Below are 24,381 nucleotides of genomic sequence, written 5' to 3'. Positions count from 1 at the left end.
TGAAACTATCTGTTTTAAATCAGCAAGTGCAAATGTAGTGAAGACTGTGATTATAGCAACAACTGACAGTGAGTTTAATGAGTTGAAGAGTTGGACTGTTTCATTGTTAACGTGTTTGGAAACAGACTCACAACAGAAATCATCCAGAGCTCAAATTGTTTGTGTTTACTTTCTAATCTTTTGCATTGTTCAATATATGAGTATTTATAACTGGTTGCCATGCCTTATTACTTCTGTCTTTTACAGTGTGACATCAGTGCGTCTGTCGGGGAGGACAATGTAGAAATATATAATATAATTTTATGTATAAAAATGATTTAACCAACATTAATTACGTTTTCCTCAGTGTGTGATGGAAAGAATGAGATGCAAGCTGATCCTCTCAGGCAGGGGTCCTCAGGCCTCTCCTGGATGGCTCGCCAATTTATGTTGGGAGGGAAAAAGGTCCAGGTCTGGGCCAGAGTCTAAGTCTATACCTCTTCACCAACACATAAATTTCTACAAAACTGCACTTTTAGTGGAGTCAAAAAAGATTCAAAAAATAAGTCACTGGAGATGGTCAGAGTCCGATGTAATAGAATTAATCTTTCACAAGAACAAAAGCGAGATCAGATCAGGATCTGAACTGAAGACAGAGTGCCTGTGCATTATCATATATAGTTCCTTCTTAGGTGGTTCTCCACCTGTTTTCTAAAGCAAACCTATCAACCCCTTGGGAACAATGGTGTCCAGCCCCGTGTGGAATTTCCCCAAACCAAGCATGCCAGGACATAGTAGTAGTGCCAGGTGTCCAGAAGCCTCCTGTCTATCCCCAACCTACGTCTCCTGTCTATCCTCGAAGTCTCCTGTCTATCCTAAACATAAGGCTCCTATCTATCCTCAACCTGGGCCTCACTACGGCTGCCACTCCAACACCATTGCTCCCTGGTCCCTTCAGACCATTTTTTTTCCCTCCAGGTTCCATTCTATAACAGTCCAACTTCAGTAAACACTGGCTCACATACAAATCTAACCTCAGTTATGAATATAGCTACTTCATTGGATTATATAAGTTTAACATTCAGCATATTTATAATGCATATAATATTTTTGTAAAAATTTACAACACTGGTCATATTAATTATATTGTCTCAAAATCTATATGTTGTATTTCAGCCATTCTAGACAGACAGGGAATTGATTTATTACATACCATCAAATAGGTTACAGAATAGTTATATATTTAATTTCATATTCTTCAGATCTGTCGGTGAAGAATGTTGTGCTGGTCACTACTCAGGATTGGAATGTGGGTTGTAGTTTATGACGTTTATCTAAAGAGGGACAAAGAGGAAAGACGTGTGTGTGTGTGTGTGTGTGTGTGTGTGTGTGTGTGTGCGTGCGCGTGTGTGTGTGTGTGTGTGTGTGTGTGTGTTACTGTAAGGTTTGGATGATGGTGAACCCTTACAATCAGGATGAAGGCCAGCAGGATTGGAGTACAAGCATGAGAGAGGACAGAATCAGGCACACAAAAGTTGGTTGCAGAGCTCTTAGTTTACTGGTGAGCTGAGGCAAATGACACAAACAACATCCAACAGTTCTTACATAGAGGTCACAGGATGGCTGGACAACCAAAGCAGTCTGACTGGTGTAGCAGGTTACATTGGATAGCAGCGGCAGCGGTGATGTCCAACCTGACCCCCATTCTCTGACACCCTACCCTGCTTTCCCACCTGGTATAAGTACCCATAGCCTCTACCAAACATCACCTAGTGCAGGGACCCTAGACACTAGCACCACACATATTGAATACCTTTACAATTTAACCACACTGATATTTACATAAACTAACCTTTGGCCTAACACAGATCAAAATAGAATACATAATAAACTAAAGAAATACCCAACAAAAGCCAAACTTAAGTAAAACCCCTCTACCCACTCCCCTCTCTCCTTCCTGCCCACTTGGTACAGCCTGATGAGGTAATTGACACCTGCTGAGTCTGGCAGCATTCCCATGTGTGCACTCCATGAAAACACGCCCCCCGGAAGTAGACCTCAAACAGAGAGAGTGGTTAGTAGGGGTTCCCAAAATAAAAGCACAACAAAAAATAAACTTCCTGTCTTAGCCAATGTGCATAGTTTTCACCTTAGTGAGGGGGATGCTTGCCAGCTCCCTCACACTTCTCTCCCCCTTCGGCAGGCTCGCCAACCACGTTGCGAGACAAAAAGTCAGCCACCGTGTTCTGCTTCCCTGGCCGGTAGTGGATGGAGAACCGATATGGTTGAAGGGACAGGAACCAACGTGTGATCCGGCTGTTGGTATCCTTCATTTGCTCCAGCCATTGCAGAGCCTTATGGTCCGTTTCCAAGTTGAACTCTCTCCCGAGCAGGTAGTACTTGAAGGTGTCGATGGCCCATTTAATGGCCAAACACTCCAGCTCCACTGCAGAATACCTGGTCTCCCTGGGAAACAGCTTCCTGCCAATGTATGCCACTGGTTTCCTTCCTTCCCCCTCTCCTTGCAGGAGGACCCCACCTATCCCTCGGTGAGAAGCGTCTGTCTGGACTATGAAGGGTAAGTTGAAGTTTGGGCTTTGCAGCACAGGCTCCTGGCACAGAGCTGCTTTGAGGTCCTGGAACGCCTTTTCCTGCTCCTCACCCCACACCACCTTGGTTTTCGCCGTGCTGGTGAGATCAGATAAGGGCGCCGCCCTTGCAGAAAAGTCCCGGATGAAACGCCTGTACCAGCCCACCAGACCGGGCCAGTAAAACCGGCTCGCAATCCTGTCCAAAGTCTTTTTAGCCCCTAGATGACCTGCCCAGGGAATACTATGGCCCAACTTTAACACCTGTTCCTGGAGCCCCTGTGGAACCACCAGTCTTTCCCTGTCATCTAGATTGGCTTTGTAGTACAGCACCTGGTCTCCAAGGAAGTAACCCTCCCCTGCCACCTGACCCCGCTGCACTACAGCTGCTTGTTTAAAGAGGTCCTGCAGTGATTCATCTTGTCTCTGAAGGTGCAGACAATCACAACTTTTATCAGTATCACACACCTCTGGCTCTGAAAGTCCTGAACCTGTTCTAACGGAACCTGCCATTTTCTCTTGCCTTTTCTGTCTCCTACTTTTCCTCACCTTCACCGGACTGTCAGTAAAAACCTCATCAAAGTAAGGTAATTCAGAGAGAACATTTAGATCCACCTCACCTGAATCCTGGTCTGGACCCTGACTCTCTGGGTCACCCTGTGCTGTGAACTGGGGAACTATCTCCTCTGGACCCTGAACAGTTTCAGCTAATACTGCCTGCCCCCCGCCCCTGCCTCTTAACTCGGCCCTGGACTGGGAAACATGCTCCTCCAGCTCCTGCTGCGATGGTCGTGTGCTCAACTGGGGCTGGCTCTCTTCCCTCTGCTGCTGCTCCACCTCATCACGAAGGTTATTCATTTGGACCTGCATTTGGCGCCATCTTTTGTCCTGTCTAATTGTTTCTTTGTCCCACCTGTCACTCAGGTCACGTTGGCACTGAAGAAATTGCTGCAACATACTGGTAACTGAGTCCATCTCTGCAGGTACCAGGTGCTCCTCCCTAGGATGCATATTCAAAGGCAGCCCTCCTGCAGCACCCTCTTCCAGGCCATCTTCAGCCACCTCTGTCTTTGGAGCTCTGCCGTGTGCTTTAGGTCCCATACTGTCAACTCTCCACGCTATACCCCTTCAATCTGGCCGCGTCTCATCCCACTTCTGACACCACATGTAAGGTTTGGATGATGGTGAACCCTTACAATCAGGATGAAGGCCAGCAGGATTGGAGTACAAGCATGAGAGAGGACAGAATCAGGCACACAAAAGTTGGTTGCAGAGCTCTTAGTTTACTGGTGAGCTGAGGCAAATGACACAAACAACATCCAACAGTTCTTACATAGAGGTCACAGGATGGCTGGACAACCAAAGCAGTCTGACTGGTGTAGCAGGTTACATTGGATAGCAGCGGCAGCGGTGATGTCCAACCTGACCCCCATTCTCTGACACCCTACCCTGCTTTCCCACCTGGTATAAGTACCCATAGCCTCTACCAAACATCACCTAGTGCAGGGACCCTAGACACTAGCACCACACATATTGAATACCTTTACAATTTAACCACACTGATATTTACATAAACTAACCTTTGGCCTAACACAGATCAAAATAGAATACATAATAAACTAAAGAAATACCCAACAAAAGCCAAACTTAAGTAAAACCCCTCTACCCACTCCCCTCTCTCCTTCCTGCCCACTTGGTACAGCCTGATGAGGTAATTGACACCTGCTGAGTCTGGCAGCATTCCCATGTGTGCACTCCATGAAAACACGCCCCCCGGAAGTAGACCTCAAACAGAGAGAGTGGTTAGTAGGGGTTCCCAAAATAAAAGCACAACAAAAAATAAACTTCCTGTCTTAGCCAATGTGCATAGTTTTCACCTTAGTGAGGGGGATGCTTGCCAGCTCCCTCACAGTTACTTTTACTATATAAGAAACAATCGCATATCAATAGTAAGAGTCGTATTGTTACAAACTGGAGATTTTGCCTATGCTCTCCAGTTTGCCTAGTCCATTTGTTGATCCTCTGGAGCTGACCCTTTGACCCACGGTCTGGTTGTGAATCTCTCTGACTGGTCTGTTTGTGAGAGTGAAGGGTCTTTTGTCTCTGTTTCCTATCAATTCAATAGTTTGATGGTGGAAATAGTAAAAAGTGTGAATTTTGGGACCATAACTCTGCATGTTGTTACAATGAACTTCTTTAACCGTTTGTGACTGATGCCAGACCAGGTATGTCTGCTACAACATGGTCAGCAACAATATTCAGGCTGTGAAATTCAGACCATGATTGATTGGTATGAAAAAGTACTCTAAAAAGGACTCTACCAACTGCTGCCTCAACAGAAATCCAGATCTATCAGACCAGGTCTTTGACTGTCCAGTGTTGGGTAGTCTGTGTCCACTGCAGCCTAAGGTTTCTGTTCTTGGTGACAGGAAGTGGAACCTGACGTGGTCTTCTGCTGTTGTAGTCCATCCACCTCAAGGTTGGACGTGTTGTTCACTCTGAAGCTTTTGTGCTCAGCACAGTTGTAAAGAGTGGTTATCTGAGTGACTGTAGCCTTTTATCTGCTACAACCAGTCCATTCTCTCTGACCTCTCTCATCAACACAGCTGTTACTCACTGAATGTTTTTGTTGTTGCTCCATTCTGAGTAAAAACTCTTAAGACTGTTTTGAGTGAAAATCCAGGATATAAGCAGTTTGAGAACACTCAAACCTGCGTCTGACACTAACAATCATGTCAGTCAAAGTCACTGAGATCACAGTTTTCCTCATTAAGTGAATCTCCTCACCAGGATCTGCCACATGATTGGCTGATGATTGCATGAATAAGCAGGTGGACAACTAAAGTGCTAATAAGGTGCTCAGTAAGTGTACTGTATTTACAATAATCAGCACTAAGGAGAATTTACATTTGTGAATTTGTAGTATTTAGAAAAAAAGCTGTTGTTAAATTTGTAGAATTTGTTTCTATTTGACTCCGTTTGAAGCACTGAGTGAGTCTCAATGTGTAGTGTTGTGTCTGCAGCACTTTCCTGGACCCAGAGACACGGCGGGCGATGGGAGAGCAGGCAGTGCAGCTGGCCAAGGCTGTGCAGTACTCCTCTGCTGGCACCGTGGAGTTCCTGGTGGACTCTCAGAAGAACTTCTACTTCCTGGAGATGAACACACGACTGCAGGTGTGTAGGTGTGTGTGTGTGTGTGGGTGGGGTGGGGGGGCTTGGAGAACCCACTGAGGAACAAGAGAACATTTCACATGTATCAAATGAGACAAACTAGTTCTTCATAGACGGAACAGAAAAGAAATAAAAACATCAGCAAGAAATCAGACACTTCACCTGCTGATGAAGACCTTCTGCTGAAATACCTGGAAAAGGCCAGTAAGGGTTCCTTGAGTTGTGCTGAAACCAGTATCTTTTTAACCTGTGACCCCAGGTGGAGCATCCAATCACAGAGTGCATCACTGGTCTGGACCTGGTGGAACAGATGATACAGGTTGCTAGGGGCTACAGACTGCAGCACAAACAGGAAGACATCCCAATAAATGGCTGGGCCATTGAGAGTCGTGTCTACGCTGAGGTGTGTGTGTGTCTGTGCGCGCATTTGTAACAAATCTCTTTATGACTGTTATAATGAAATATTGTGTTAAATGAAGTCATTATGTATCTGAAGGTCAGGACCTCATGGACAGACAGGGAGCAGGTTTTCTCTCAGTGACAGAGATCAGGTTTATTCTCAGTGACACCGAGCAGGTTTTCTGTCATTGAGTGTGAAGAAACAACAGCAGAAAATAGACTGACTGATGATCCATTCAGCCTGTCTGTTTGTTCATCTGCAGATAAAATGATTGATTCATAAGACTAAATGATGAGTTACCTTTTAACCTTGACATAGAACAATAAACTGTTCATTTCCACATGTCTGAATCTATTTATATTTTCATGTATCATCATGTGACTTCAGTAAACTATGTTAAAGTTTATATCTTGAAACAGCATAATTACTGTGATGGCGCTTCTTCTCTCCAGACATGATGATGTGATGCTGCTCTGATGATTAACCATGAAGTGAACACACAATGTTATTGATCGACCATTGTCACCTGACAGTGAAAGAAAGTTTATATATATATATATATACTGACTGACCTTAGATATATATATATATATTGAGAGGCAGACTAGCAGTACTTAGAAGGGCTGAATATCTTAGGAAAAAGAGAAAGAATAAAGAGTATGTAAGGACAGCGTTTTACAGGGACCCTTTCAAGTTTGTTAAAGGATTGTTTAACCAGGAAAAGGGAGGGCAGCTTAAGGCAACAAAGTTAGAAGTAGAAAAATATCTAAGAAACACATATTCAGATTTGGAGCAGAATAGAGTAATAGGCCTTCCACCTGACATGCCGCCAGTAGGAAAGATAGATCATGAGATGGATGTTAGACCACCCAGGTGGAAGGAGGTTGAGGAGGTAGTCAGGCGTGCAAAGGCTTCTTCGGCCCCAGGGCCAAATGGAGTCCCCTACCGGGTTTATAAAAGCGCACCTGATATCCTAAAGTTTTTGTGGAGGCAATTGAGAATAGTTTGGGAGAAACAGGTTATTCCCAGAGCATGGCGTAGGGCAGGAGGTGTTTTTATCCCAAAGGAGAAGGAATCCTCAGACCTGAGTCAGTTTCGAATGATCTCTCTCCTAAATGTAGAGGGGAAGATCTTCTTTAGCGTAGTCGCACGGAGATTAACTAGTTATTTAGAAAGGAATAGCTTAATTGATACTGCAGTACAGAAGGCAGGAATACCAGGGTTTGCAGGATGTTTAGAGCACACTAGCATGATTTGGCATCAGATTCAGGCAGCCAAGACAGAGAAAAGAGACTTGAATGTCATATTTTTGGATTTAGCAAACGCGTTTGGTTCAGTGCCACATAGCCTTATTTGGGAGGCATTTGATTATTTTAAAGTACCTGGAGTAGTGGTTAATTTAGTAAAATTGTATTTCCAAGATATTAGGCTGTGCTTAAGCACAGCAGGCTTCACAACAGGATGGCAGAGGCTAGAAATAGGCATTATGGCAGGGTGCACGGTTTCTCCATTGGCATTCACAATGGCGATGGAGGTAATCATTAGAGCTTCTAAGTGGGTTGTAGGTGGAGAGAGGCGGCAGGATGGGGTGCGCCTTACACCAATTAGGGCCTACATGGATGACATGACGTTGATAACTACAACGGTGCCATGTATGAAAAGAATACTTGAGAGACTTAATAAAAACTTAAAGTGGGCTAGTATGAAAATCAAGCCTAGTAAGTCTAGAAGTATCTCAATAAGCAGAGGGAAGTTAAGTGATAGGAAGTTTGTAATAGATGAAGAGGAAATTCCAATAATTAGGGAAAAATCAGTAAAGAGTCTAGGTAGGTGGTACAAGGCAGACTTGAATGACGGAGAACAGGTAGTGCAGTTTCGGAAGGATGTTGCTGAGGGACTGGATAGAATAGATAAATCTGGGCTGCCAGGAAAGTTGAAACTGTGGTGTCTGCAGTTTGGGTTATTTCCCAGGCTGATGTGGCCACTGTCTGTATATGAGATTCCAATATCCACTGCAGAAAAAATGGAAAAATTAGTTAGCTTTTACATTAGGAAGTGGCTAGGTGTTCCTAGATGTTTAAGCACAGTGGCACTGTATGGGAAAGGCATACTTCAGCTCCCAGTAACTAGTCTAGTGGAGGAGTTTAAATGTACCAAGGTTAGGACAGAGCTCCTGTTATCTGGGAGCAAAGATGCGGTAGTTAGTAAGGTGGTTCCAAACCCAATCAAGGGGAGAAAGTGGAATCCAAGAATCGCAGTGCAGGAGGCAGAAGCAACGCTTAGGCATACAGAGATTGTGGGTAATGTCCAAATAGGCCGGGGAGGCTTGGGGCTTGGCCCAGGCAAACCGGTGTGGAGTAGAGCAGGTCCCAAGGAGAAGAGAAAGCTAGTCGTGGAGCAGGTTCGTAGACAGGAGGAATTATTAAGGGGTGCTAAGGCAGTGGCCCAGGCTAAGCAGGGACAGTGGGTGAATTGGGAAGGTGTAGATAAGAAAAAGCTTAGCTGGAAAGAACTCTGGAGCATGGAGGAAAGTAGTATTAGATTCTTGATAGGGGCAACTTATGATGTACTGCCAACTCCCCAGAACCTAAAACTCTGGGTAAATGGAGACCCACTATGTTCATTGTGTTCAGATACTGCAACTTTAAAGCACATTCTGTCAGGGTGTAAGGTTAGTCTGTCGCAAGGCAGGTATACGTGGCGACATAACCAGGTTCTAAAAAGCTTAGCTGCAGGAATTGAAGAGTTACGGAGGCAGGCAAATTTAGGAGGACCTAAAACAAAGAAAGGTGCAATCAAGTTTGTTCAAGAGGGAGAGAAAGTTGGTAAGACAACAAGAAGGCAAGGCAGCTTAGAAGGTGCTTGTGATTGGGAAATGCAGGTAGATTTAGGAGGAAAGCTTCTTGTTCCCCAGGAAATAGCCATTACAAAGCTAAGGCCTGATATAGTCTTGTGGTCTAGGAGTAGAATGAAAGTATATTTCATAGAGCTGACTGTTCCGTGGGAGGCCTTAGTTGAGGAAGCATATGAAAGGAAAAAGCTCAGGTATGCAGAGTTAGGGGCAGAAGCAGAGCAGCGAGGATGGAAAGTTAGGATTTGTCCAGTGGAAGTAGGATGTAGAGGATTTGTAGCAAGGTCTGTTGTCTCTTTGGTGAGGGAGTTAGGAGCAAGTGGACAGAGTGTGAGGAAAATTGTAAAGGACATGTCAGATGAGGCAGCTAGATCCAGTCAGTGGATTTGGATGAGGAGGAGTAATGGTAGCTGGGGGCCCAGCAGGGGGAGCACTTAGGGTAGATAGACTCTTAGGAGAAGCAAGGAAGAAATCCAGGAAGAGGAAGTGTTTTTAAGTGGGGGTGTGGCCTGTGTGAGCCTCTTTGAGACCATGCGGTTAGTCCAGGTGAGGTGGCCTGTATTGTTTGCTTGTATCGAATTGATTTGTAGTGTGTCTGTGGCTGTTTAGGTGAGTTTGTTTGTTTTAGGTGAGTTGCATGGTGTGGTGTTGAAGAATAGGGGGGGATGTAGAGCACAGCCTAATCCGGCGGGGGAGAGTTTAGCTCAAAAAGGCTTCTCTCCTTGACTCTGCCTCCTTCAAAATGGCCGCCACTTTCTCCAACTGTTTAGGGGAGTTTGTTTGCTGAATCTGCTTAATCTGTTAGTGTGTTTTGTCAGAGTTGATGATGGTGTTGTTTGTGGTAGCATAGGCAAGATAAAGAAAATGGTGGTGTGAGGAGCAGTGATGGCTGGCATTAGGGGAGTGACTCTGGGACGCCAGTGATCACTGTCTAGCCTCCTGGAGGTGTTGTGGGACCAACTAGACGAAACACTGGTGAAAGGAGGTTCCCACCTGATGACCCCAAAGACATGTTAGTTATCACTGCTCATTAGTCTGTACAGGTAAATTAATAGTTATCATAGGACATGTTAAGCTTAGGGAGCTATTCACTGAGTCTGGTCCATTTTCTGTAGCACAAGCTTTGTGTTTATCTTAAATAAATAAATATAAATATATATATATATATATATATATATATATATATATATATATCATCTGACAGTGGTGTTTTTTATGAAAGTAATTTAAACATCTGAACCTCTGCTGATTTTACTGTTGTGCATGAAACTGGAAGTTTGTTCTCTTCTCTCAGGATCCTTACAAGTCTTTTGGTCTTCCCTCCATTGGACGTTTGTCTCAATACCAAGAGCCACTCAACCTCAGCAATGTAAGTGTGTGTGTGTGTGTGAGAGAGTGACAACAGTATTAAAACTTCTGTGGATGACTTGTTTGTAACATAGACTCACCTCATCAGTCTACATAACTTGCTGCCCACTGTTGCATAAACGAGAGTCAGCCTCAGACCCTGTAGTCTGGACCCGAATCTTCTGGTCTCCTCACGCTAAGGGCCTGAACTTTTTCCTGTCCATCCCTCACTCTGTCAGGTCCGTGTGGACAGCGGCATCCAGGAGGGCAGTGACATCAGCATCTATTACGACCCCATGATCTCTAAGGTCAGTCAGTATACAGTGGATCTGTAAATGTGTGTTTCATATTTTTAGACATAGTCACAAAAATAGGTAGATTACAGGGTTTGTGTTTCTGCAATCATTTCCTGTGGTCTCTGTTGTAGCTGGTGACCTACGGAGCTACGCGAGCTGAGGCCCTGGCCCGGATGGAGGACGCTCTGGATAACTACGTTATCAGAGGTACGCCAAACATTTTTACACTGAAAATTAGATAAGAAACAAGCTTTTCTTTTTTGCAATGAGGTTTGTGCCTCTTTCCAGGTGTGACCCACAACATTCCCCTCCTGAGGGAAATAATCACCCACCCTCGCTTCATCTCTGGTGACATCAGCACCAACTTCCTGCCAGAAGTTTATCCAAACGGATTCAAAGGTCACCAGCTGGAGGCAGACAGACGCCGGGAGCTGCTGGCCTCGGCAGCAGCTCTCTACATCTCTGCACAGCTCCGGTCACAGAGGATCCTGGGTAACCTGAGGTGAGGACGCAGAAAGCCTGATGTGATCATAATCAATCACAGGCAAAGACTTTTTTTGATTATCACCATATTCAAATTCATATTTGAATATTAGGGCTAACCCTAGCAGCAGTAGTAGTAGTAGTAGTAGTAGCGTAGTTTTTTTTCTATGCGATATATTAGTGTATTTTTTGTTGATTGGCGTTTTTTATTCTACGTTGTTTTGTCTGCTGATGGAGAAAACAACGTACACGATGGAAGAACTCCTGGCTTTAAAGTCTACCAGATACGGAGTTAAACATCCAATACCAGCTGAGCTGAAGAAGCCTGCTGAGTGCACAGATTAGAATGTACTGTTGGAATCACAGGAAAATGATAATAGCAAGGACAATGACCTTGATAGATGTGTACCATGTGGATACAGAGCTGGGGCTAAGCTAAAGGGGATAAGCTAAAGGCTAGGAGATGGAGATATAAGCTTTTTCTACCATCAGTCCTCATGGGAAAGGTCAACTCCCTGGCTAATAAGGGTGATGAACTGGAGGCACTTGTGAAGAATCTATTGTGAGCTTGTTTCTAATTAAACACATTTAGCAAACTTGGACACTTGAACTTGTTATTGAAATTGTCCACAATCCAGGATCTTATTTTGGAGCATTGTGGTCTTTATGTGCTCTTCAAACATAATACTCTTTATGTTCTCAGTAATCTATTGCTATAGTGTGGTGTGTTCATGCATGTAATTGTGGAAGTCCGTGAGATTATATAGTCCACGGTGATTGGTGTATTGTATTCATTCATTACATTCACTGTGGCTGAGTGTTGCGACATATTCCAATTCCTCGTAGGCGTCAAGACTGACTCTTGGGCGATGGCTAAGAAGTTCGAACTCCTGTGGCATCATGTCAACCACTTTGTTTGGGTCTCCAACTTCCTTGGGTGCAGTATCATTTGCAGTGTTATCACTAGCAGTGTTGCTGGTGAAAGGTTGTGCGAGTGGTTCCTCAGGTGATTGGGGCTATTGGTCAGAATATATTGGTGCTGCTCATGGCCATGGAGGCATATGACTGGAATTAGGGGTGATTGGAAAGTATGATTTCTCCTCTGTCTCCTCGGTAGGAAGTGGTGGTTTTGGCTGTTGGACTGCCATCTCACCATGGAGCAACTGGTACAGTATTGAAGGCTTTAGTGGATGTGGTGTCAATGGTGGAAATATTCCTGCAGTGGGTCCTCCTTGGACTGGAACTGTGTATCCTGAGGCAGTTGGTTGCTTTCCCAACTGAATCCTGGGCCTTCTGCCATGACTTATCTTCGACATTTAGGGCTGTTGGTGTTGCTAAGATGAGCTTAAAGGGGCCTTCACGCCTGGGTTGGTTCCACTTTCTTTTAAACACCTTTACATATACCCACTTTCCTGGGCATATCCTCTGCAATTGGTCTGAAATGGCAGCTTCTCTCTCCTTTGTGGCACCTTTCATCTATTGGAAGATAACCTTATGGATATGTTAGATGTTGTACATAACTGGTTAACTCTTTTTCTAACTATTCAAGTGGAGGACCCTCATATGGCCTCTAAGGTATGGGACGGACATTGATCTCCCTGTGCACTTTCATGAGGTATTAGATGTGTTAGTCTGCTAGTCTGTGATCTCATAGACATTAGTCCCAGTGGTAAAGCCTCCATCCAGTTTACAGTTGCTGTCTGACATTATTTTAGCCAACTTTGCTTTTAAAGTGCCATTAGCTCGTTTTACTGCTCCCTGTTACTGAGGATGGTATACACACCCAAATGTCTGCTTTATCCCTAGCATCTTTAATGTTATCTTAATTGCTTGTGCTACAAAATGTGGTCAGGTGTCTGAGCTAATAGTATCTGGTAAACCAAACCGTGGAAAAACCTCTCTGCACAACAACTTGATTTGATTGATCTGATTTATAGTCTGGTCACGTCGTTGGTGTTTCTTCAATCCATCTTATTATCATTCTTATTCTTGTGATCATGTCCACATAATCTATCATTAAATGCCTAAATGGACCATCTTGTGGTGTCGAAAAAGCTATCCTTGTGTTATAATGTACACACATGCAATATTCTATCAACTGTGGCTGCCAAGGATGGTGACCACCAAACTGCTTGGAGGCATTTGATAACCTCCCCCCTTGCGCAGTGGTAAGAAAGGTTGCATTTCTCATAGCGAAATGCAACAACAAAACAGGAAACAGAAAATGACCATGAGAACTTATCCAAAAACCCTTTTGAGGACCATCTCATGTTACCTTGATAGACCCCTTTTTCAACCAGACCGACTTCTCAAAAGGATCAGCTCTCTCCTGTGCCTGTATTAGAGAAGATAGAGTTGTTAGAGGTTCACAATCTTCAGCTACCAACAATGGGCCTGTAGTTGTGCTAACTGCTGCACATTTTGCAACTTCATCTGCTAAATTATTGTCCTTGGCAATTAAAGAGTCTGTCCTTTGATGTGCTGGACACTTAATGATAGCGACAGCTGTAGGGAGGTGCATTGCATTTAACAGAGCAGAGACAGCTTACCCGTGTGTTACTGGGGTGCCATCAGCTCTAAGAAAACCTCTCTGTGTCCAAATGTTTCCATGTATGTGACACACACATATGCTTAAGATGAGTCTGTGTATACATTAAGACGCTTTCCTCATGCTAACATAAATGCAGCTGTTAAACTTTGATTTCTACAAGTTGCACAGAACATGGTTGTGCAGCCTTGGATGCTTGAATTTCTGTAAAGATGTTATCCTTATCTAATTGTATGATGGCATAACCAGCATGGTTTCCTGTAGCTAACAGGAGCCATCTACAAACAATTTGAGAACCGCTGTGATTGGTTGATTATAGAGATCATCACATGCTTGCATGAAAGTGTTGTTTGGACACAGTCGTGCGGCGTGCCATCCACAGGCAACACCATCCTGGTTGCAGGATTCACTGTATTGCATCTTTGGATGGTGAGTTCAGATGCCGAAAGTATAACTTTCAGCTGTTCTTCTAGCTTGAGTTAGATAGAACTGCGGGTTCATGAGCAAGGCCTTGTGTCCCATTGTTAACGCTGAGGCCTTTTGAAAAGCAAAGGTTGCTGCTGCCAGTCCCTGATACCAGGGTGGCCAGCCTGATTCAATCTTATCCAATTTGGTGCTGTAGTAGGTTAATGGTTGTTTACATGTTGGTGTATCTTGCAACAATACTGCACTTGCATATCCAGATTTTTCTGCAACATATGACTGTGTAATGGCTTGGAATAGTCAGGGTTTCCCAGTGCTGGGGCAGATTGCAGGTCTCCTTTTAGTGCATGGAAGGCACCTTTGCCTCCTCTGTCCACTCTAGCTGGGTTGAGTTGTTTGTTTGTCCTGCTGCCCATATTAGGGCTCGCAGAGGCGCTGTTTTGATAGCATAGTCACAAAGCCACAGATGACTGAACCCCACCATCCCCTGAAAAGAGAGCATTTGTCCCACTGTTTGTGGTTTTGGATCTTTAGCAATAGCTTCTAACTGTGAGGGAGCAATTGACCTCTTATTTCCACTCAGATATTCAACTTCTTTTTGGCAAAACTGAAGTTTCTCTTTGCTGAATTTATGTCCTAGCATTGTTAGTACTGCAATGAGAGTGTGGCTTCTTGATTGGAAAAATGGGAGTATTGCAGGGGCTTTTTATTTTTACCAAAACCCCCACCTCCATCAAGCCATGCTACAAGAGGCACATGCTGCTACACTGCTACCTAGCTAGCCCCTGGTATAAGCTTAATATGTATAGGCTGCGCTACTTTAATCCTAGTAGAGTGCAGGGATCTGACAATGGCCTTCAGTGAATGAAGCTACAAGAACTGCCTCTTTCTGAACATCTCAAAGACCAAGGAGATGGTCATCGACTTTCGGAGATCTAAGCCCACCTTTCACCTTGTCAACATAAAAGGGAAAGACATTGAGGTGGTGCACACTTATAAATACCTAGGTGTTCACCAGGACAGTACACTGGACTGGTCCCTGAACATGAATGCCATCTACCAGAAGGGGCAGAGCTGGCTCAGGTCCTTACACGTCTGTAGTGAAGCTTTTCTATGCTGCAGTCTGCTGGGGCAGCAGCATTTCAGACATGAACGGGAGCTGGTCAAAAAGGTTGGGTCTGTGCTTGGCAGGGGTCTGGACTCACTCAGGACTGTTGTGGAGGCCATATTAGACAATACCAACCACCCTCTCCACAAAATTCTGGCAGGACGGAGAAGCAGCTACAGTAGCAAACGTCTCATCTCAGGGGGATCTTTGATCCCACTGCCAAACTCTAACTCTAATTTAATTATTATTGTTTATTTATTGTAAAGCAGAAAGTTGTATTTGTCCAACCAATTTTTACACAGCTTGACACATAAGATGTTAATAATTTGTGTGTGTGTATCTTAATATTAAACACACAGTGTTTTGAATGAGAGAATACTAACAAAGGACATGAGTGTGCTTCATTACAAACGTGGTAACACAGTTTAGAGCATGTAGGCGACACAGGTGAACAGGAGTAGCTGTTTGATTATTTCTACATAGTGTTATTACTGCAGAAAAGCAGCTCTGATTCTTTGGCCTCTATTAATATAAAAAGATCTGTGTGTGTTACAGAGTGTCATCCACCCCTATGAAAGAGAACCACTGGGAGCTGTGTGTGGAGCTGGGGGAGGGACACCATGCTGTGGAGGTTACTAAATCAGGAAATGTTTACACTGTGAGTATCTAAAGTGCATCCATGAGAAAATGTTATATATTGATCTACATATAAATTAAACAGTGAAGAGTGATTGAAAACAGAGTGACCATGACGCACAAGACCCTGTTATACTGGAAAGAGGAGAAATGAAAAATTACAGCTGTGATGTAAATAACAGCTGTAAATCAAAGCCTAAGATAAAGAAGAGATAAGTTATGTGGCTATAGTCCCTGTGTAGACTGACACCAGCATGTCACTGTCTCTGAGCCTCTGCTGAAGAACAGTCATCTGTTTGCAGGTGGAAGTCGATGGAGTTAAGGTGGAAGTCAGTGGACAGTGGAACCTGGCCTCCACACTGCTGCCACTCACCATCAACGGCACACACAGGATGCTACAGGTAACACATACACCAGCACACACACAGGTTCAGGTTGTTATTACCTTATACTGAAGAGAGAGGTCAGTTACAGCCTGCAGATGTAGATGATATTTGTCCTTTTTGTTTTAGTGTCTGTCCAGAGGTGCTTCAGGAAAGATCGTCCTGCAGTACCTCGGCACATCAGTATGTCTGCGCGCACACACACACACACACACACACACATACACATATCATCATCACACATGTTACATCTAAGCTGTAGTGTAGTGTTAGCTCTAACACAGTCACAGGAGGTCAATGGATCACAGGGTCGAACAGAGATGATGGTATACAGTACATACATCAGCTGTATTAAGATTTCTTACTGTTTTCTGAATTCTGAATAGCGGTGTACAAATCCTTCAAAAGGTTCAGGCTTTCAATTTTATATAAGAACTGAATTTCAAAATAAATGTTCTCTTAAAGAGACTGGCAGCTTTTTTCGATGTTCACAATCCAGAAAGCTGGTCCACACACGTGGTCCAGACAATCCATCTGTTTTAGTTCATTTGAGCTCCTATGACTGAAAGTTAAAAATTAGATAGAGTAGCAGCTCCTCTAACCTTCAGCAGACTTCACTTCTTCATAACTCAAGGTGTTCTTCTGACCCAAACCAGACTGACTCAGGTGACACTTGGCTCTACTGTTCACTGTCTTACTCCCCAACACCTGTAAATGCACCGTGTAAAAGTAGAGTTCCCCTTTAAAAGAGACAGTGTTCCTCTGTTTTAATCATATTTCAGGAAAAAACACCCCCTTCCCGTGTTTCTCACATTCTGTATTTTCATGTAGTTTCAGGTTCATGTTCTGTCTAAGTTAGCTGCACAGTTGAACTCCTATATGCCAGAGAAAGTCCCAGAAGACACAAGCAGTATTCTGCGTTCTCCGATGCCAGGCACGATGGTGGCTGTGTCCGTCAAGCCTGGAGACACGGTAACACAGCATACTCACACACAGGCCTACAACACACTCACACACACAGACCTACAACACACTCACACACAAAGACCTACAACACACTCACACACATGGACCAACAATACACTCACACACACAGACCTACAACACTCTCATACATAGACCTACAACACACTCAAAAACATGGACCTACAACACACTCACACACACACACACACACACACACTTAGAACACACTCACACACATAGACCTACAACACACTCACATATAGACCTACAATACACTCACATATAGACCTACAATACACTCACACATAGACCTACAATACACTCACACACAGACCTACAACACACTCACACACATAGATGTAGAACACACACATAGACCTACAACACACTCACACACATAGACCTACAACACACAGACCTACAACAAACTCACACAAACGGACCTACAACATACTCACACACATGGACCTACAACATACTCACACACACACACACACACACACACACACTTAGAACACACTCACACATAGACCTACAACACACTCACATATTGACCTACAATACACTCACACATAGACCTACAATACACTCACACACACAGACCTACAACACACTCACACAGATAGATGTAGAACACACACATAGACCTACAACACACACAGACCTACAACACACTCACACACATGGACCTACAACACACACACACACACACACTTAGAACACACTCACACACATAGACCTAAAACATACTCACACATAGACCTACAATACACTCATACATAGACCTACAACACACTCACACACATGGACCAACAATACACTCACACACACAGACCTACAACACTCTCAAACATAGACCTACAACACACTCACACACATAGACCTACAACATACTCACACATAGCGCTACAATACACTCACACATAGACCTAAATTACACTAACACACATAGACCTACAATACACTCACACATAGACCTAAATTACACTAACACACATAGACCTACAATACACTCATACATAGACCTACAGTACACTAACACACATAGACCTTTTCCTGTGCTGACAGAAAAGCTGCAAACATTATAGGTGAACTTAAACACTCGTTCTTACCCTCTGGTCATTTGTGTGTCGTTGTAGGTTGCAGAAGGTCAGGAGATCTGTGTGATTGAAGCCATGAAGATGCAGAACAGTTTGACTGCTGTCAAACAAGCAAAGGTACCAGTATGAAATACTGACCACTGTCATCGTCAGTCACTAACCCTAACCCTGCAAGATCTGTGTACCCTTATTAATGAATATAACGAAACAGAACATTGGTTGGTGCAGCTGTTTCTAGCTACTTTAAAATTAATGTTGGAGACAGATAAGACACATTAAACTGAAATAAGTAAAATAATGGAGCATGTTGTTCATGTTCTTTCAGATTCATTAAGTGTAAACACATTTACCAGGTGTTTTCTGTGGGTGGGTGGTGTGTCATTCATATGAACATATATGACACTAATAAAGCTACTGTACTGGACAAGTGTTAAGTTTGACTAGAGTGGGGTTGACAGCATAGAACAATTTACTCAATCAAATTAATAGTCCTGCAGGTAATGAGAATTTAAATCAAACTCACTTTTCCTCATTTAAATTATTTTACCAAGGTTAGGAATAGTTTAGTTCAGATAATACACCCACATTGGATGGTTTGTTAAAATTCTTTATTTTAGAATTTCAAATTTAGTTTTCTATTATTAGACCGGTCTATAAGTGGTTATCTTGCTTTTAGGTTACTAAGCTATACCTATATTGGTTCTGTTTTTTGAGTTAACTCTTTTTCTTCCCCTCACAGGTGGAATAAGTTTCCAAATCTAAACTGAATGAATATTACCGTACCTGTTTGTTATTCCACTGTTTGGACTTCTGGACAGTTGGTCTGAGTCCTGGTTTTGCTTTCCTGATCTGTATTGCAGCCTTCTGTGGCTTGTAGCATCAAGCCTAGCAGAGGTGAGGATGGATCAGTGGGTTGCTGTTGGTGACAGCAAGGAACTTCTCTGTTACTGCCCATTTAAGGGCAAGGAATTCCAATTTGTGAGCTGGATGTCTGGCCTCACACTGTGATAAGCTGCGGCTTGTGTAAGCGATGACACATCTCTGTCCTTGTTGTTCCTGATACAGGGCAGCGCCTAAACCCACTGTGCTTGCATCTGTGTGTAGGATGTAGGGTAACTTCGGGTCAGTGAACCCAAGAACAGGGGCGGTTGTCAACTTTTCGATGACGATTTCATATGCGACTTGTCATTCGGCTGTCCATCTGCGACGAAAGACATCTTTAAGATTGTGGTATTTCACTATTTACTTTGACGTTGCTGTGTTGCTGCAGTGGCGGGTATCCAGCAATGAGTGCATAGAGAGTTTTGACAATCTTTGAGTAGTCTTTTATGAATTGGCAGTAATAACCACAGAATCCCTGGAAGGTTCTTAGATCTTTCAGATTGTCCAGGTTTTCAGGGTCTGTTTCTAAGCCTCTTTCACACACAGTGTGGCCTAGGTACTTGACAGATGTCCGAAAGAACTTACATATGTCAGGAGACAGTTTCAGGCCATACTTCCTCAACCTGCTGCGCACATTTAGCAGTCTTTCCTCGTGTTCTTCCAGTGGTACGGATAAAACTATCAAATCGTTGATGAAAACAAAGCTTCTTTCAGATTTAGCTCTCCCATGCAATGCTCCATAAGTCTTTGGAATGTGCTAGGGGTGTTGGGGATCCCCTGTGGCATCCTATTAAACTTGAAGAACCCAAGACAGACAAATCCAGTTTTGTTTTTATCTGACTCCTCCATCTCAATCTGGTAGAAGCCAGACTTCAGATCCAGTACTGCAAACCATTTGGATCTGTTCAAAGCTGAGAAAGACTCCTAAGTTTGGTAAGGCATATGAATCCTTCACCGTTTGGAGGTTGCGTTGACTACAGAAAGCTTAGAGTCTGACACCACCGTTTTTCTATCTGATGACTACAGTCAGTGAGGAGAAGGGAGACTCTGACTCACAGATAATTTCTGAAGATGCTTACTTAAAGCATCAATGTCCTGTGGATGCATAGGTCTCACTTTGTGCTTGAATGGTGTTTCATCACTGAGCTTTATGTGACATTTTATTTTGTCAGTGCACCCAAATACAAGGTCATGCTGTGCGAGCACATCTGGCATGGAGTTCAGTTTTTCAGTTATCCGTTCTTTCCATTCATTGGCTATTGAAGAGTCTCCAAAGTTAAAGTTGTTCTTTGGTTTTTGGTCGGGTTTGGTTGGTGTGTCAGAGCTGCCAGAGGTGACAGACTTAACACTTTGAACAGAGTTCACTTTAGCTATCACATTCTTTGGAGAGATAGTGATATCATGGTCTGATTCATTCTTGAGGATGGGAGAGAGGCGGGAAGCGATGAGCGAGTAGGACGCACTCTTCAGTAGCTCTCGCAGATTTTAAGTTTAAAACTCCATTTCAACAAAGCCACACGAACGAAACTTTGGGAAATTTACCCATTAACAGTTTGAGAACTGTTATACGAGAACGGGCATGTCGAAAATGCCGAGGAAAACTAATGCAAAACACGACCTGGACGAGGAGACGACTCTGCATGAAGCCTCGGGCTCGACTACGGAGACGAGAGCCGGTGAGAACGCCCAGCAGACGGATAGCAACGATGTGCTAAAGGCCATTACATCACTACACGCAGAGCTAGCACGTGTGAAGTCGGACATTTGCAGAAGATCGAGGCGGAGATCTCAGAGGTAACTACCACCTTGAGAGGGGAGATAGCTGCGCTGAGAACCGCAAGTGACACAGCAATATTGGCGCTTAATACCCAAATGGGCGCACAAAACCAAGCTTTGAAGGAGCTAGCCGATGCTGCTAACGACACTTCAGACACAATACAAGAGTTGGAAGACAAAGTGGGGAGGCTCTCTGGGCAAGTCGAAGTACTATCAGAGAAATGCATTGATCTGGAAAGCCGTTCGAAGCGACAGAATCTGAGAGTGGCCGGAATTAAAGAGGGGAATGAAAATGGCCAAAAGCCGAGAGAGTTTGTGGCTCAGTTGTTAAAAGAAGTGTTAAACCTAACAGAGACACCAGTGATAGACCGAGCCCATAGAGCCCTGAGGAAACGACCCGGCAATGATGAACCCCCTCGACACTTTATTGCAAGGCTGCATTACTGCCACACCTATGAAGATATAATGCAGAAGGCGATATCCATCAGAGATCTAATGTACCGGGGCCGGCGGATACAGATCTTCAGAGACCTGCCACCTGAAATCGCAAGACGCCGAGCTGCTTTCACCCCAGCCAGAAAGCTACTACGCGACAAACCCGGGGTTAGGTTTGGACTTCTGTATCCTGCCAAGCTACGGGTGACACACAACGGGTCAGAGAGGCTCTTCACAGATCCAGAGGAAGCGCGCGAGTACGCAACCCGCCACTTCGGGCCATCAGAGTGAGGAGACGGTGAGACTATAACAACAGTCCAGATATGTGTAAATCTCATTCCCGGAGATGAACGGAATCTGAGGACTTCAACAGGTGACCAGAAATCACGGCATTTACCGATGTTTTGTTTACATTTAAAGCCACAATTAATATTAATAGTTTCAGTGGGGTATAAGATATTCCTTTCACATTCTGATTTAATAAGCTAAGACAAATAGAAGCTCTCTTGCTGAGCTGATAACAGGGTTAGCGCCTTCCCCCACTCCAGGTGGTGCTGTGCATAAAATTCTTCATGTTCATATGCGCATTTAACCCGGACTAGATGGTAGCATCAGGAGAGGAACTAAAGAATGTAGCCTAAGGTTCTCTATTCATCATTTGAATATGAATATTCCCAGTTATCGTTAGAATCAATATAACCACAGTTTATTAAGGTTTTTGGTTGTTTACATAACTGCTGAGCTACACAGTTACTGTAGGAGCATGATAATGATTAAGAACAGGTTTTTTGATAAGAGTTGGGGAGATCGGACCTCTGCGGTGGAGGCCGGGTTTCACTCCCAGGTTTTTGACTGTAGGTAGACCCGTGGGGAGGCGGGCTTTTTCTTCTTGTTAGGGTTTTTCTTTACGGTGCGTATCGGGACAAGGGCAGGGTGGGCAAAAGTACTACTTAGAACAAAATACACAGAAATAGAGATGCCATGTTAGGAATCACAGTTGGAACAGATGTGTCATCATGACTACACACACTGACATGGCAAGGGGAGACATGAGAACAGGAGGAAATCTAACATTGTGCTCGTGGAATGTAAATGGAATTAATGAACCGGTAAAACGAGGGAAGGTACTATCTCATTTGAGACGGATCCAAGCAGATGTAATTTTTTTACAGGAGACACATTTGAAAAATGAAGCACACAATAAAATTAGAGCCAGTTGGATAAACAAGTATACCATTCCAAATTTACAGCCAAAGCAAGGGGAGCAGCCATAATAATTCGTAAAAATGTTCCCTTTCTACACAAATCTACTATAGGGATGTGGATGTGTGGAGAATCTTAAATGCAACCGGTAGAGAGTACTCATTTCATTCTCGAACTCATAATGTGTACTCCAGAATCGATTTTTTTCTGTTAGACAGCAAACTTCTATCTGGGGCAAATAATGCTAAATATCACAACATAATAATCTCGGACCACTGCCCGGTTTCTGTCTCACTGAAGCTGCTTGAGCTGAGGAGGAACTTTAGATCCTGGAGGCTTGACCCACAGTTGCTAACAAGGAAACAATTCTGCGAATATTTGGAGACTCAGATGGAAATATTTTTTGAAACAAATGATAAAGATGACATCTCCCCAGTTCTTTTATGGGAGTCTTTCAATATCAGTCTTCACAAAAGAAACGCAATAATCAAAAGCAAGCGGATCTAGAGGAGCAGATACGAAAATTGGATGCAGAAAATGCTGCCCAGCCCTCTGCAGAGAAACACAATAAAATCTCAGCCCTCAAATATCAGCTCAATACACTTTTGTCTGAAAAAATTTCTAAAGCCTTTACTTTTACTAAACAGACTTTTTTTGAATTTGGAGATAAACCTCACAAACTGTTGGCAAGACAATTGCGGAAAAGGGAAAGTGATAGAGATATTCATAAGATAAGATCAGGAAATGGCACCCCTGTCACTTCACACAATGATATTAATAACGCATTTCGCCATTATTATGAGGTTTTATACAGCTCCCAGGCACATGCTCCTGAGACTATGGAACAGTTCCTAGATGCATGTCAAATACCAACACTTTCTGAGTGATCAGAATTCCTTAGGAATGGAAATCACAGAGGGAGACATAAGGAAAACAATTAATTCCCTGAAGAATGGAAAAAGCGCGGGTCCAGATGGGATAGGTAATGAGTTTTATAAAAAATTTAGTAATAAAATGTCCCCATTTCTTCTCAGGATGTATAAGAAGTCCTTGGAGGATGGCAAATTACCATCAACACTGAATGAGGCTACAATAACGCTTATCCCAAAGAAGGGGAAGGACTTAAAGCAGGTGGGCTCATATAGACCAGTGTCACTACTAAATTCTGACTTGAAAATCTTGACTAAAACTCTAGCTTCGAGACTCAGTCCTCTTGTAACCAGGCTAATACATCCAGATCAGACCGGGTTTATCCCAGGCAGGCACTTATTTCATAATGTTAGACGCCTACTCAATATCCTGTATTCCCCCAGACACCCAATAGAAGATCTTTTCATTCTGAGTTTGGATGCTGAAAAAGCTTTTGACTGCGTAGAGTTCCCATATTTATATGCTGTATTAGGAAAATTTGGACTTGGAACAAGATTTATCTCGTGGATAAAATTACTTTACTCCAATCCTACTGCCAGAGTTCTCACTAATCAGACAATGTCAGAGACAATTAACCTATATAGAGGCACTAGACAGGGGTGCCCTCTTAGCCCCTTGCTGTTTGCGCTAGCACTGGAGCCATTAGCGGCAACCATTCGCACAAACAAAGAGATTCACGGTTATGACACAGATTACACCACAAATAAAATATCGCTATATGTGGATGACATTTTGACCTTTATTACAGAGCCAAAAACTTCAATGCCTGTTTTATTAGAGACGATTGATTTATTTAGCTCGTTCTCTGGATACAGAGTGAACTGGACAAAAGGTGAGCTGATGCCAGTGCGATGCAGTGACCCAGATGCACTAGAG

The 24,381-nt window shown here is 43.5% G+C and overlaps 1 protein-coding gene across 1 annotated transcript in view; it reads left to right on the top strand.

Annotated features, from left to right (window-relative positions):
* The window catches only part of pcca (propionyl-CoA carboxylase subunit alpha), a 37,859-nt gene that overhangs the window by 10,547 nt on the left and 2,931 nt on the right, over window positions 1-24,381 (top strand). The window contains exons 13-23 of the mRNA XM_056394903.1: window positions 5,591-5,741; window positions 5,998-6,141; window positions 10,284-10,358; window positions 10,576-10,644; window positions 10,764-10,839; window positions 10,921-11,134; window positions 15,750-15,852; window positions 16,133-16,231; window positions 16,343-16,396; window positions 17,045-17,185; window positions 18,319-18,396. Of these exons, the coding sequence (XP_056250878.1) occupies window positions 5,591-5,741; window positions 5,998-6,141; window positions 10,284-10,358; window positions 10,576-10,644; window positions 10,764-10,839; window positions 10,921-11,134; window positions 15,750-15,852; window positions 16,133-16,231; window positions 16,343-16,396; window positions 17,045-17,185; window positions 18,319-18,396 (1,204 nt within the window). The remainder of the gene's footprint in view (window positions 1-5,590; window positions 5,742-5,997; window positions 6,142-10,283; window positions 10,359-10,575; window positions 10,645-10,763; window positions 10,840-10,920; window positions 11,135-15,749; window positions 15,853-16,132; window positions 16,232-16,342; window positions 16,397-17,044; window positions 17,186-18,318; window positions 18,397-24,381) is intronic.

This window comes from Seriola aureovittata, chromosome 14 (assembly GCF_021018895.1).
Source record: "Seriola aureovittata isolate HTS-2021-v1 ecotype China chromosome 14, ASM2101889v1, whole genome shotgun sequence".
Taxonomy (NCBI): domain Eukaryota; kingdom Metazoa; phylum Chordata; class Actinopteri; order Carangiformes; family Carangidae; genus Seriola; species Seriola aureovittata.
The sequence above is the reverse complement of the archived record's forward strand: the minus strand, read 5'-3'. Positions and strand labels throughout refer to the sequence as shown.